Source organism: Tyto alba, unplaced genomic scaffold (assembly GCF_018691265.1).
Source record: "Tyto alba isolate M040663 unplaced genomic scaffold, T.alba_DEE_v4.0 Super-Scaffold_14, whole genome shotgun sequence".
In the NCBI taxonomy this organism is placed as follows: Eukaryota; Metazoa; Chordata; class Aves; order Strigiformes; family Tytonidae; genus Tyto; species Tyto alba.
In genome coordinates this window covers 20,785,078-20,800,624 of record NW_024881276.1, presented here as the reverse complement: position 1 = coordinate 20,800,624, position 15,547 = coordinate 20,785,078, and the positions used below count along the sequence as shown (strand labels likewise).

The following is a 15,547-nucleotide window of genomic DNA, read 5'->3' as shown; positions in this document are numbered from 1 at the left end:
CAAGGCAAGAGAAGAGGGAGGAAACAGTCAGTAAGATTTCCTGCCTTTGTGCTCCATGAAATCAATGGATTTGACACCAAGGGAGCTCCAGTTCTGCCTTTTCTGTGGAATCTCCTACCTGCCTCTAACTTAATAAAACAGAAGGGAAATTAAGAAAACTTGGAGGTTACTTAGTGAGATATAATGCTAGATTAATTTAATATGTATGGAAGTAAAAATGTGGTAAGGCTTGTCTGTTCTAATATATCTTGACAGGTTTCTCCTTCCTATTGTACTAAACAAAACAAAAATTCATATTCCTTACAGTGCAAAGCACGCAGAACACCTTCATGCAAGACTACAGGCATTTAATTTTCAGCACTATGGGCGTTTAGTTTAATTAGGGCTGAGCTCTAGTCAACAGTAAGTCTGTGAAGCTTTCAGTAACTAAGTCATCTTTCCTTAAATAATGTTTATCCTTTGGGAAAGGGCTGCATCCCTTCTCTGATTTTAGACCATGAGCCAAACTTTCCCATCTTTTCCAGAGAGATTATCTCTCTTTTTTTCTCTCCCCATCCTGCCATATAATGCTTTAGAGTATGGAAAAGGAGAGGCTCCTCTTCCTCAAGCAGAAATTCAGAGTCTACTCAGGGATACAGCTCCTTCTGGTTTCCTTGCAAGCAGGGAGATGGAACCTTGTTAAAAATATGATTATCTGAGAGGTCTGTCACAGAGACCAAATTATATAAGTTAAATACTCTTCAGACTTAACTACTGTCAAGGCCGTGGGGTACCACCCAGCCGTGCCTGCCCCTGCCCAGCCCCTCAGGGGTCCCCCAGCTCTGCCCACAGTGCAGGACCCACGTCAGCCCCTGTCCCAGCAACACCACAGCATGGCTGGTCTCCAGCTCCCCACAGCCCTACCCTGCCTGGCCATGGGACCCGCCAAGCCAGGCCCATGCATAGGCCCTCATCCCAGCCTTGGCCTCCCCTGGTCCCCAGGGAGGTGCCCAATGGCCATGGCTGGGGCTTCCCTGGTGCCCCCTGGCTCCTCTGCTCTTGGCTGGGGTGTGAGACGGGCCCTGGCTGGCCTCTGCTCTGCAGCTGTGTTATATTGTCTTTGGTTCCTGGCTCCCCTGCCCGGAGAGAGAAGCTGGCCCTTCCTGTGCCCTGGCTACTCTCTCTGCCCTTAGTTTCCCTTTCAAGTTTGGATGAATTTTAGCTTCACTGGCCTTTCTGGATTTGTTTTCTTCTAACCGAATTGAAGAGTTCTTACGTATAAGAGGTGGAGTATCTCACATAGCACAGCGCCTCATGGGGTGAAGGAGCTAGAGAAAACGCTGCTGGGTTCATCTGTGAGAGTGATTGAATTTCTCTCTGTAAAACATGATGGGAAAATTCTGACAAGCTTGTAGGCTGGAGGGGAAAGAAAGATTATTCCTGCTTTGGAAATGCTGTGTTGGCTTTCCTACTTGCATTTCTGAATTTAGAATCCAGTTTAGTCTAGAATTTTCTGGTTTGAAACGCAGAATTGTTTCCACATATCTGCGACAACAAAAGAGCATCTTATTTCCCTCTTCTGTGTCACATGTGCATTTATTCTTAGTAGCAGAATAGATGGGCACCCTGTTTTGGTGATTTCTTAGGAAACTAAGAAAAAATAGTAAGCTCTTTTTATTTACTTCTTGATGTTCTCTTGAATCTTTGAAAATAAAATTGTACTTTGTGTAGGGCTAGAAAGCCATAGGCTGGTGAAAGTGAGCATTACTTCAAATTCTTGGTGTTATTGCATTTATTTAGAGCACACTCATTAAGAAAACTTAACTGATAGCTCCATCTTTTCTTCTAGATTCTTTCTTGGTTGTACTGAACATAGCTTCAAAAGGATAGTGTTTTCTTAGGCTGCCTTTAAGGTTTTTACACATAATCAAAGGGAGACTGTGTATTGGCTTGGAAGAAAAAGAAACAAAGATTTCTAAGTAGACAGAAATCATATTGGATTAGGAAGTCTCATGCTTGACCCTGGGAAAATACTGAAGTGTATGTATACTTATCATGTAATAGTTTTCATTTAGGCACCAGCTTGTAGTGGTGTCCTTTTGACCCGTGGTCTGAGCCAATAGGCTGTTCTTATGTTCTTATTTTGTATAAAGGTTTTTTTTCATGGAATATTTTCTTTAAGCTATTGAATTTTTTAATGTTGTGTTGGAAGAAGGTGGCTCCACTGGAGTTCCAAATATTTGCCCCTTATACTCTTTCTTCTCACAAAATTGTTATGTCAAAATGCATCTTTATTCTAGATGAAGAAAATCTTTATCAGTTGCTGATCCACCAGTCATCAAGTAGAAGCTGCTTAAGGGTGGAGTTATTTGTAATTGTCCTCAGTGATGCATCATTTTGTTTTCTTAGAGCTCCCGATTTAGGATTTAAATCTCAGCTGCATTTTATGGTCCTATGTTTTAGGCAATAGATTCCAGACAATACTGCATCTGAATAACATTAAAAGAGGAAGAAAATTCAATAGGCAATTTCTAATTAAAAAGAAGTCATAAACTGTTAGTCAGTAAGGCTTATTTCTGTATGTAAATAACAAAATGGACAAGAATTTTAAATAATGAGAGAGGTTTTTAACAATAATCAATAAATCTGTAAGCTACTAATTTCCAGAAGCTGGCAAATCATGTCAATAGAAAGACCACTTTATATTTGCCCAATTTCTTACACGCTTTACTTAAGCGACTGCTCTGTTGGCAGAGGCAGAATAGTGGGATACCCACTCCCTGATACTCCAAGAAGATCCATAAGTATTTAGATCTTGTGGATTCTTGTTCAATGTCATTACAGCAGCTTTTGTATTCTGGCAAGGGGCATTCATGAAACTGTTTTATGTCATACCTGCAGGAGGAACTAATTAGAGGAACAAGGGCCTTCCTGCAAAATTTGAAGATAAGACTGGCTGTCATATTCTATTCTTTGGAATACATATTTACTTTTCCACAGACTCTTGTTTTGCACCTCGAGCTTTTAGTAGTTAGGAAGCTGAATTCACTGGTTTGCAGCAGCAGTGCAATATATGCTCTAGTGTAAAACTTCAACTTGGAAATAAAAATTAACTCAGATATTTAAGTTGATATGTAAGTCTATGTATCTCTCTTGCTGCAGTAAAGACAGTGAAAGAAGTTTTATTCTTTTTCAGCCCATGTAGCTAATAAATGTGATGTCTTTTCCCAAACTCTCTTCATTAATATTTGGGAAGCAGAGTAACTGCAGTTATCCAAAAGTTTTTTATAATGAGAATGAAATTTTTACTTTGATTTCAGGGTTCCTAGTGGGGATCTACATGGTACTAGTTCTCCTTGTGGAGTTGCTTTATTGAGTTGACTATTTTACTGTTTTAGGCTTATTATCTCCCACTGATTTTTTTTTTTTTTTTTAATTGATAGGATTTTCTGTTCCCAGAGATTACAAAAAAAGTATTTTTTAAGGTATTGTCCAAAAATATTTTTTATAGCCCTCGAGAAATAAGAGTGAAAGAGAGAAAAACTTAACATTAAATCCCGTATCTAGAGCCGACCATGTTTTAGGAACACTCTTAGTTAGGTAATATATTTTTAAGATGTTTCAATAAGCTGGATTTTTATTCTTCATTTTATCTTCTTAATACTGAAGAGGAAAATATAATCTGTACAAGAATTTTATTAGATTTAAAAAATTGCTACATTTTCTTATTATAATCTAAATGTGTAGCATTTTCCTCATTCAGTAAAATACAGAACTGTCTCATCTAAAACCAGACATATACTGAGGTGAAACATTAAATAAGGCAAATAATATTTCTGCATAGACTGACATCAGAGAGCAAGTGACTGACTAAATATCTACTCTGTTTCCTTCATTCTGCTGCTTTAGAAATAGTATCCATTTCCCTGATTAATCTGCTGGAGAGTATTGAGGTTCTGGAATAGATGGTTCATTATGAAAATTGCCTCATAAAAATCAATTAAAAAAAATTTAAAGAGGGTTTTCTTCTAATGCTCCATTTAGGCAATAAACATCTAATCATGCTGAGGACAAGAATATACTTGGTCATAAAAATAAAATAATGTGGGAGCTGAAAGTGTGTTCCTGTGAAAAACCAGTATGATGTAGTTTATAGAAGAAATATTAATAGATAGGAATATTTGTTATTCTCAGAGATCCCTGGACATTTTAATAGTATTGGCAATAAGTATTAAAATGAAACTTTATTGACAAAACATTAAAAGAAAATTGATACAATTTTATCCTCATAGTTTACTTTTAAGACATTTTGGTCCTAAAAAGGTACAGTGGTAATAAAATATACTCATGAACAAGATGTGTTATCTTGAGCGATAGTTTTTTTATAAAAAGAGCGAAGCTGTTAAAATATTTCACAAATTGGTTGTGCCAAAACCCTGAGCTCCTTATTCAATGTAGTTCAATTAATGTCACATTTTATTAGATAGACTGTATTCATTTACTTTTAATTTTTTTATTCGACCTCCTCAAAAGTGTCACATTACCATTTTTATTGCTTTCTTAACCCATAAAAGATAACCAAGGCTTCCATTGGAGTATCACATTCTCTCTCCATGCTACCACAGCTGGAGTCATCTGGAAAATTTCAATTAGAATTGTCTTGTTCTCATGAGGGATCTCACAGTATCATCATACACTCTTCTACCACAAGTTTTTGCTTCGTATCTAATAAATTGCAGGCTTGCTGACTTTTCAGGTTATGTATACAAGACCTTCCTTATAATGCTTTGCTTGAGGGAAGTGCGTACCTGCAGAGAAGCAGGGAAATTGTATATTGGATTTACTGATAGCTTGATAGTCTTGAGTCAGCAAATATGCTTGTGCTTAGAATGTAAACAAGAGATTTTTGTACATATGGCAGCTGTACTAATGCAGCAATCATTGGTATGGCTATTGCTCATCTGGAGAGATCTGTGTGCTGTTACAAACTCAGCTGTGATTTCCTGACACACAATGTGGACTAAAATTGTTAGTGGAAGATTATATTACTTGCAGTAGTTTTTGGAGGATGGATGATGATGAACATTGAAAGCATACTATTAATTCCATGCAACTCTTGATTTCCCTTTTTGCCTACAAGTTACAGACTTTTTCTAGACCTTTTTCCACTGATATGCCTGCTATGTATGCACTTATGAGACAAATTCAGAACCCCTATAATATACTTGTTTCTAAATAAAACAGGTGGTGTAAATAAAACTGGTGTAACTAAAACTGGTGTCCTAAATAAAGTTGGCTTTGTACTGCTCTTCATTCTTCTTCCAGATAAAGAAAAAAGGCATGCCATTTAAGATACATTTTTTCCTATATTTTGTCCTTTTTCTGTGTGCTTGGACAGTGCAAAAATAATGTAGTCTTTGATATCCTAAGTATGACTGCGATACAAAAGAGTGTTGTATCATTTGAGACATTTTTGTTTATGTCCTTAGAAATAGATGTGAAACTTTCAGTAGTTGCTGAGTAGATAAAACTTTTTCCTTACTCATGTATTTGAATACGAAGTATCTCATAGAGGTTGTCAAGCTCCTAGTAAGTTCAAAACCCAAGCAGTGCAGCTGTTTCATAACATAAAGGCTTGGGATTTAAAAGTGTTTTGTATCTGTTTTCTCGCTTTTTCACATGACCTTGCAGATCTAAAAGACATTGACTTTATGTATACATAATACTTCTAAGTAATGTACAGGTCAATATGAAAATAAATAAAAATGTGCTCTGTCTATTATTTGAGTAGTTTACAGCTGCAAGTTCATGATGAAATGAAACCATGTGAAGAAGGAATCTTGATTCTAGAGTGGTGGGATGAGGTTACCTGTAGTTATGTGCAACTCATTCAAGCTGATTAGAGAGTGTGACAGTGACAATCAACAACAGCACAATAGATCATCAGGCTTATTTTCCTTGAGATTTGGGCAAAGTTTTTCCTGTAAGGTGAGAGGATTTAGAATAGTAGTTGCTTTCTAGGCCTGATGCAAAGGAGGGCCTTTTTCAAGACCTCTGCTGTATTGAATGACTCCATTATATAAGAGATCCAAACAAAATGTCTTGAATGAAAAAAACACCTTTTAATGGGATGATATATTAATGCAGTGGTTTGCTGCTTAAATCTACTCCCAAGTGTTTGTATTTTTCAGTATTACTTGATATTTAATTCAGGAGAGAAATGAACTGCAGTTGTGAAAGTTTATTTAGCATATTATAGACAACTTTATTACAGCAGTATTATATTATAAGCTACTGAGCATAAAGTTTTAAAATATTTAATTTAAACAGTGTGATTTAGGAAGTACAGGATCCTTATTTAAATCTGCAGCCAGATATCTTCTTCCTGTATTTGTGGGAAGTCATTTATATCATTAGGTCTCTTTACTATTTGATTTACCTTCTGAAAAGTTCATGTATTTGATGGTGGAGTTTCTACTTCTCTCTTTTCAGTGACCTGCCAGAATCACTGAGGACTAAAGCTTTAGCATGTTTTGCATTTGCCATTTAAATTAATTTCTGTAAATCAAATATTTAAGATGCAGTAATACTTGCTACATTTTGTAAAGCAATTTGGCATCTGCTATAAAAAGAACTATATAGTTGTTAGTTGTATAGTGACAAAGTCTTCATAAATAGTTGCAAAACTGTATCTAGGAGTATCTGGGATGGTATTTTACATAGTAAACCAAAAGATTTTATAACATTTTTAAAACATATGTTTTCCAGTCAATGTATTTTATTTGCTTTTTCTGTTATGCTTCATTTTAATAAAATGAACATGTGTTTCTGTTGAACTGTGAGGAAAAAGGGTGGTTTTAATTTTTAGCCTAGGTTTATTACCAGATCATGTCAGTGGTCTTCAAGAAATGGGATTTTTTGTGTTCTGACAAGATTCATATATTATCTGTGAGCCAAATCCAAAATATTTGTATAGTAAGGATTAAACTTTTTGTTCCTCATATTCATATCTCTGAACTATACAGGCAAGATTTTAACTGAATATCTGGTTAATTTTTCTTTTTTGTTTTCAATATTAGGCCACTGACATCTGTGATCCAAATCCAATTATGATGCTTATTCTGTGTGTCTACCTATATGAAAATCTCCCTCACTACTTACCCAAGAACACGATAGAATTTAAAGGTGCTCTCCATGCAACTGTTGTTAAACAGGTACTGATATCATTGAATTTAGATGTGTAGCAGTACAAGGTTAAAATGCTGGGGTTATACATGTGTTTTATGATGTATATGCTACAACAAAGAATGAATGGGTTTCATTTCATTTGGTTACTAAATATAGAAGATGGAGGCATGCATCATTTAATTTTTTTTTTTTTTTTTTTTTTTTTCTTCCTCATCAGGCTTGGGTTCCTAACTTCTGCTGCTGTTTTTTTCTCTATGCTTGTAAGCACAGAAAAAAATCTACAACCTGAGATCAAAAATATAGAGGAATAAGAGAATAATAGGCATAGGAGTGCAGTGTCCACTGCAAAAAGATTACTCAGTCTGTGGAAGTCTATACTCCTTAAGGAAGAAAAATGATCTACCTAGTTATTTAAAGTACTTTCTTTTTTTTTATGGTATCCTTAGTTTGTGTTTTGGAAATTCTCTGCAGAACACACATTTATACTCTAAAAATTTAATAAAAATAGGCTGATTTTGTTGTTGTTATAGGTACGTCTGAAGAACCCAAGCAGTAAAACTTTGTTGTACAATGCTATTCTTGTGGGAAGAGATGCTGATGATTTCTCATTACCTAAAGGAAACACTGTCACCATTTCCCCTAAGTAAGTAATGTTTTTTAGTGTTATTAATAAGTCTAGCATTATGGAAATAAAATCTTACTAATTTAATAGTGGTAGAACACTAGAAATGTGTTCAACTACAAAGGAGGCAAAATTAGTCCGTATAAGGATCAGGTTTATTCTCCTTAACATAGAACAAATGCAGAATAATTTATCAGTGGAACACCTGCAGTTTAGCTCTTCTTAATTGAACCATGGCTGGGAATTTAAGAGATCATGACACAGGTTTGACAGTAGTGTTAGACTGCTGTTTTAAGTCCCCGAACTCCCTCCCCACCAAGACAGAAACTGTTGCAGCTGCAATGTAGTTATTTCTCTATCTTACACTTCTGAAAGCCATCTAAGGATTTGGGAGAGATTTAATTCTGGGAAAACATTTGTTAACATTTTTGGTAGCAGAAATACTAATGGTATATTGCCATCTTTTTCTTTTTGTTCACTAAGTATGTTTTGCTCTTTCTGTGCTATGTGGCTTTATGAATAGGTATAGCAATTTTAGTAATTCCTGTATAACTGTTGAAGACAAGAGGGATTAGCAGTGACTCTGGCTGTCAGTTAAGAGTTTTTAAGTTCAGACTGCCAAGTCTCTTTATATTCATTTGCAGATAAAATGGATTAGAGATTGTAAAAAGGAAAACAAAGGTCAACATTTGTATGAAAACATCCTGTGGAGAAGAAAAAAATTTTCAAATACATAATGTCAAATTTAAAAAGACTCAGCATAAATACAGTGATCTTTAAGGATGATCACTATTTCATTATTAAATGACATGCCTGTTGTAAATATATGCAAAAGGGACAATAAGTAATGCTATACTTTCAGCAAGCTGAATTATTTCAGTGAGGCTGATTTGATTCCGTTTTCTTTGCAATTACTTGAAATAAGGATTAACATAAAAATGTAATCCTTGAAAATACCATGTGTTTTTCTGAAAGGTCACTACCATAGCTCTTTTTTTACTTCGTCTTTAAAAAAAAAACCAAACCAAGACCCAAGACACAAGTAAATGTGTATAACCTTGTCATTGAGCTGCTTGGCTTTACATATAGCAACAAACTTTTGAAAAAATGCATAGAAATAAAAGCCTGTAGAAATGACAGTCATCCACTAGTGATCTCTGTTTATCATGTTGTAACCGTACTTGTAATCTTGGTCACTAAATGAAAAATAGGTTCCTTGTAATTAATATGTTTCTTAATATTCTGATGGAAGTGTTTGAGAACTCCAAGCATTGGTGGAATGGGTGGGAGTCTTGTAGGTGTTTTATATTAGATCATAACATCATAGGTGGGTTTGGAAGTGATAGTAATGTGAGATAGTAATGTGAATAATAAACAAACACCTCTGTTTAATTGATTATGTATAGGCTTATTGTTATTAGTGCTTGTCCTGGGTTGAGTGAGTGGTGGAGGTTTTTGGTGGCAGGGGAGGGGGCTATCAGGGGCGGCCCCCTGCGAGAAGCTTCTCGAAGCTCTCCCAGCTCCACATCAGCTCCACTTCTGTTTGGGAAACTGAGCCAATCGGCTGCGCCTCTGTGATAACGTATTTAAGAAGGGACGCGGTGACGGGCAGTCGGACTTGTGAGGAGGAGTTGCTGCAGCTGCGTGAACACCAAGGTCAGTGGAGGAACGGAGGAAGAAAGGAGGGGGGAGGTGTGCTGGAGCAGAGACCCCCCTGTATCCTGTGGTGAGACGGCAGGGCAGCCCCCCCCTGCCACCCATGAAGATCTACGGTGGAGCAGACATTGATTTGTGGCCTGTTGTTCCTGCTCAGATGATCAAGGTTCTGTGCCCGAAGAAGGCCGGGGTCTCATGGGAAAAGGTAGCCCCGTTGCTGTAATTCAGTGCTGGGAGGATTGCAGCATGCGGGGGAGTCCCACGCCGGAGCAGCTCGGGAAGGGCTGCAGCCGTGGGAGAGAATCCAGTCGGAGGAAGTTAGTGACCCATGACGGAGCAGTGTGGGGAACGCTGCGGCCCATGGGAGGAACTCATGTCGGAGAAAGTTTGTGGAGGACTGTCTCCTGTGAGAGGGGGACCACGATGGAGCAGGAGGAACAAGTTTTGGACACTCCCCTCACCGAACATGAAGTGGCAGCACTGACTGCACCCCCCATTCCCTGCCCCTGCGCCACTGAGGGAGGAGGTAGAGATATCGGGAGCAGAGCTGAGCCCGGGAAGAAGGGAGGGGTGGGGGGAAGGTGTTCGCAAGATGTGGCAATGCTTCTCACTGTCCTACTCTGTTATGTGTTGTTAGTGTCTGTAATAAATATATGTTCTTTTTTTTTTCTTCCCCTAACGAGTCTGCCTTTTGCTCGTGATCATAAAAGGGGGATTTTCCCCCATCCCAGTCCTATCTTGAACCCCGAGCCTGGCTCTCTGTCCCTTCTCATTGCCAGAGGGGAAGGGAGAGAGAGGTGCTGCATTGTGGTTGGCTGCCAATCAGGCCTAAACCATGACAGTGCTGATTGATATTCAGTTGTATGAGGTCAAGAAAAATGATAAAGGATTTGTAGGAGAGAATGTTTTGTTTTCTTTGGAAAAAATGCCTTCAGAAACTGAAAAATGAGGTATGCTTATAACAGGCTTCTAGGAAAAAAATTATATTGTCTAAATAAAAAGTGAGGGAGAATTTTCAGCGTATTCAGTGAGAAATTTGATGTGAGTGTATTAGTAAAACTTAATGAAGTTATTTTTTTGATGGGAATGTTAACATCCCTGACTAAAGCCTGATTAGAAATAAAAGATGTTAAAATAGCTTGAAAGAAGCACTTCACATTGAAGTTATTTGCTCTACTTTTAGAAGTAAATAATCCATAAATATGAGATTGGAGGGAAATGAATCAATGTGTTAAAAATCACTAAGAATTAGGAAAGCCTACTTGCTGTATCAGAGAGCAGGAGTTCTAGTTCAAAAACAGGAGTTATACTTTTAAAAACTTTCTGAGTATCTGTTATGTTTCAGACAACTTAAGGTCAGATATCTTTGCGTCCTTGTTCCCCTGAATTAAAACTGTTCCTTAAGAATTTATGAATATTATATATAAATACAGATGTGCCTTCACTACTAGTTCATCTTTCACTACTAACTGGCTTGATACTAGCCAGCTTTTTTGCCCTTGAAACAACAGGTACTTTAGATACGCTAATGAGCAAGAAGGAGTTAAAAATAGCAGCTGTTGCCTTGTGAAGGCCTGCTGCAGGGCTCCAGTCAAGTTGTAAACCTTGCTTTGCCAGAGTTTCAGGGTAAAAGGTTAAGGGAAATATTAGCAATTCAGAAAACGTTCACTCATTGAGAGTTCAGAAAATTATAGCTCAAGAGATGAACCATATCCTTGATAGAGAGGCTAAAGAAACGGAAACCTGTCAATCTTCTGCTTGGAAAGGTGGAATACTTTAAGACAGACATGTCATGCATAGAGACTTGTCTCTAATGAACTGCCAAATATATATATTCTTATATTTAGAAGTAACAATAAATGGATATAAGATGACTGTGGGTCATTATAATCACTAATGAGAAATAAGTGTGACTGACTTAATCCCCTTGGACCTGGTGGGCAAGCATGCTTGACACAGAGGACTGTGTAGATGAAGGCCCAGTCTGAAAGAACTGTGTCTATTTTTCAGGAGAGATGGACTGCAGGAAATTAGTAAGCTAAACAGATCAGGGAAAAATTTGAGCAGAAAGGCAAAGAGTAATGAAGAGGAATTACTTAAGTATATTAGGAAGCAGTGATGGAGCATTAAATAGAGATGCAGGTGATTTTAAACTAATAATAACAAAGTGGCAGAAATATCTAATTTATATCTGTATTTTCAAAGAAGCACGACATCATATACTGTGGTCCACTACTAGCTGAAGAAACTCATAAATGTCTATGCTGGATTATACTGGGCCATCTGCCAGACACCCCTCCAGATGTTCTCTCACTCCCTCCCATCAATAGGATGGGGGAGAAAAAATTGCTAAAAAGGTTTGTGGGTTGATCTGGACGGGAAGACAGTTTACCAGTGACCATCACAGGCAAAACAGGCTTGACCTAGGAGAAATTGGTTTATTTCATTTTCAATTAAAATAGACTTTTGTAGTGAGAAATAAAGATAAATTTTAAACATCACCTCATCTCTTCTGCACCCTCTTCTCCAAGACTTAACTTCAGTCCTTTGTTCCTGTGTTCTCTACCTTCTCCCTCTGCCACCCTGAATGGCACAGGGCGTAATGGGGGGCAGGTGGCTGCAGTCACTTCATAAGTTCCTCTCTTCTCCTTCCTCCTCATGCTTTTCTCCTGTTCTGTGATTCCTTCCATGGGTTGCAGTCCTTCAGGAAAAAATTGCTTCAGCATGGGCTACCCACAGATCACATTTTTTCCAGGAAATATCCAACTGCTCTGGCATGGGGGCCCTCCATGGACTGCAGTGTGGATATCTGCTCCAGTGTGGTCCTTTCCACATGCTGCAAGGAAATATCTGTTCTGACAGCTGGAGCACCTCCTCTCCTCCTCCTTCTATGACCTTGACATTCCCACTGCTGTTTCTTACACTTTTTCGTCTCTCCTCTACCCTCTACCTATCTGATATTTTTGCCCTATCTTAAATATGCTTTCACAGAGGTGCCACCAGCTTGGCTGATGGGCTCAGCTGTGTCCTGTGGCGGGTCCATTATGGAGCCAGCTGGAACTCTCTGTGTCCTGCACAGAGCAGCTCCTGGTCTTGTCTCACAGAGGCTGCCCCTACAGCCCCCTGCTTCCAAAACCTTGCCACCTAGTCCCAATATCTGTCAAGAATTAATATTTTATATCAATTGGCTAAGATGAAACTGGCTTTAATCCTAAGCAGCTGAACATCAGGGAAATATTCCAAAGGCTGTACTGTCATTCTGCTCTGGTTTTTGGGATGCATCAGAACATTCTCATTGTATCTGAGTGTCAGATCTTGCATATAATGTAATTAAACTTTGACTTGAGATTCCCACTTTCCAGGGCACTACACTGTGCTGTATAGCTTGCAGTTCATAACAGTGATAGCATAAATATCTCCAAGCTCTCTTATGTGGTGTGGGCATGCCTACAAGTTACTCAAATCTGGGTATCTTAACAAAAGACATTATGAAGATGACTTGATCAATATTTAAGAGTACCTTCCTAGGAAAGGGACCTGTTTAACTGCAAACAGTACAGAACAAAACTTTTTATAAGAACAACAGTTCGAAGCTGGAGTTGTACAAATTCAACCTGAAAGTAGTGAAGATGATTAGCTATTGAGGGGAAGAAACTTTGAATGACAAATTCTTTAACTGTAGGGGTTTTGCAAATCAGAGACCACTGAAAATAGTGCAGGAAGTGACTTCAGAAAGTTACTTAATCCAGCCTTCTGCCTCAGATAATATGGGGTGCTTTCTCAGAAAAATAATCCTGCCAAATGGTAGTTATCAGAAGCAACTGATGGGTGATTGGGTTACACATAATGGCCTGCAATGTGTAACTACTTCAGACTGTTATTTAGTGATTTCTTTTGGCCTTAAACTCTGCAAATTTGATCCCTCCAAACTACTTATTATCTTTCTTTTCCTGCTCCAAAGTAAAACAAATAAAAGAGAGAGAATTTGATTACTTGCTTTTTTGAAAGATGGTACATGCTGAGAAGGTAAAGAAATTAAGAATCTTTGATCTCTACAGTGTATCAAATGAAGTGGATGTGGACAGAGCTTGTTATAATAATATGAGAATTAACAAGATTATAGAACAATTCTATGAGCTGAATTTTCCCTTACTTTACATTGACCACAACATAGATGAATAGAGAAAAAAAAAAAACAAAACAATTTTGTGTTTTCCCTGATGCTGACTTTGCCACAGAAGGCAACAATTCACAATTCAAATTGGATTTCTCTGCTGTCACATAAGCCAGGGGGTAAATATTAGGGAGAATGTTCCATATGCTCCATTTCCCTGTCATTTCTATTTGTGACAAGAGCAGAGTAGACTCCTTAAAACTTGATCCTTAAAGTCACTTTGTGAGTGGATGTCTCAGGCAGTATGCTTGTCTGGAAGTCTGCAGTCCCCCAATGCATTTTCCAGGATGTTTTGAATGGCAGGGTGACTTAGGAGCTTCAGACTATGGGGGCTTAGGAGCTCTTCACTGTCAAAAATGGTAATGTGGAGGGGGATCTGCGCCAGGAACATGAAAGCTGTAAGAGCCAAATTCTCAGAATTTCCAGGATTTCATCACTGATTCTCAGAACTGACAGTGAGAAATACAACTCCATCTTAAAAACACTTCCACCTACCCCTCCCTTCTTTCCGGGCTCAGCTTTGCTCCCAATTTCTCTATTTCCTCCCGCCAAGCAGCACAGGGGGCAGGGGATAGGGGTTGTGGTCAGTTCATCACTCGGCTCTTCTGCTCTTTCCTCCTCAGGGGGAGGACTCCTTACACTCCTCCCCTGCTCCCACATAGGGTCCCTCTCACAGGAGATAGTCCTCCATAAACTTCTCTGATATGAGACCTTCCCATGGGCTGCAATCCTCCCAGCAACAGACTGCTCCAGTGTGGGCTTCCCTCAGAGTGCTGGCCTCCTTTGGGCACAGTCACCTGCTCCGGCATGGAGTCCTCCAGGGGCTGCAGGTGGGCATCTGCTCCACTGTGGACCTCCAGGGGCTGCAGGGGCACAGCCTGCCCTTTCACCACTGACTGCTGGGGAGTCTCTGCTCCAGAGTATCTCCTCCCCTCCTTCTCCTTTCTTCCACTGACCTCAGTGTTTACAGAGGTATTTCTCTCACAACTCCTCCTCTCAGGTTCCTCTTCTTAAACGTGTTATTGCAGAGACGCAGCTACTGCTGCTAATTGTCTCAGCCTTGTCCAGAAGTGGGTCTGACTTTGAGTGGGGGGAACTTCGAGTAGCTCTTCACAGGAGCCATCCCTGTAGCCCCTCCCCTGCTACCAAAACCCCACCACACACAAATCTAACATACTTTTCTAGCCCCCTTCCCTTACAAAGAGTCTAAAATGTGCTTCTGAACTGACATTTCTGAGTAATTTGTGAGTCATAATTTTGTGCCTATGTATATAAACTATTATTACTCTTGTTGTTTTTATTACTATTATTATTATTTTGCCTAGGAGAAAATCAAGTATAAATGTGGAATTCACTAGTCGTTTTCTGCGTCCTGCTGAAGCAGTGTTGCTACTAATCTCAAAGAGTGTGGGTGGAATAGCTGGTTCTACACTGACATTCTCTCTGAAATCTGAAGTCAAGCATATTGAGCCTGTTGTAAGTTTATATGTGTGCGATTAATATGCCACAAAATTATTGTTCTTCAGTGTGTTGTATCAAACAAAAGTGAACTGAGGTAAGAATAAAAATATAAGTTACCGTCAGCATTATCCACTGAATTATGGAATTTCAGGTTTCTAATATTAGCCTATGTACATGCAGAGAAAAGCCTAGAGAAATGTCTAAAGTTCTTAAGGATATAAAGCACACTTAGATCCTGAATAAATTTAAAAATTTTGGACTGATTGCTCGGGAAATAAATCTGGAGCCCTTTCAACATATGAATGCTTTTGGAAATTCCATCGTGGAGGTGGTGATATGCTTCAGACTAGTGATTTCAGCTGTCAGATGTAGATGGACAATAAACTTTTGTCACATGTTGATAGGTTTATTTGTGCTTTTTAACTTTAGACAGTCTGTAGATTTAAGATATATCCTAAAATTAGTCA

The 15,547-nt window shown here is 38.5% G+C and overlaps 1 protein-coding gene across 1 annotated transcript in view; it reads left to right on the top strand.

Moving 5' to 3' along the window:
* CFAP47 (cilia and flagella associated protein 47) overlaps positions 1-15,547 on the top strand; it is a 341,806-nt gene that overhangs the window by 107,810 nt on the left and 218,449 nt on the right. The window contains exons 36-38 of the mRNA XM_042788270.1: positions 7,059-7,193; positions 7,698-7,810; positions 14,945-15,095. Of these exons, the coding sequence (XP_042644204.1) occupies positions 7,059-7,193; positions 7,698-7,810; positions 14,945-15,095 (399 nt within the window). The remainder of the gene's footprint in view (positions 1-7,058; positions 7,194-7,697; positions 7,811-14,944; positions 15,096-15,547) is intronic.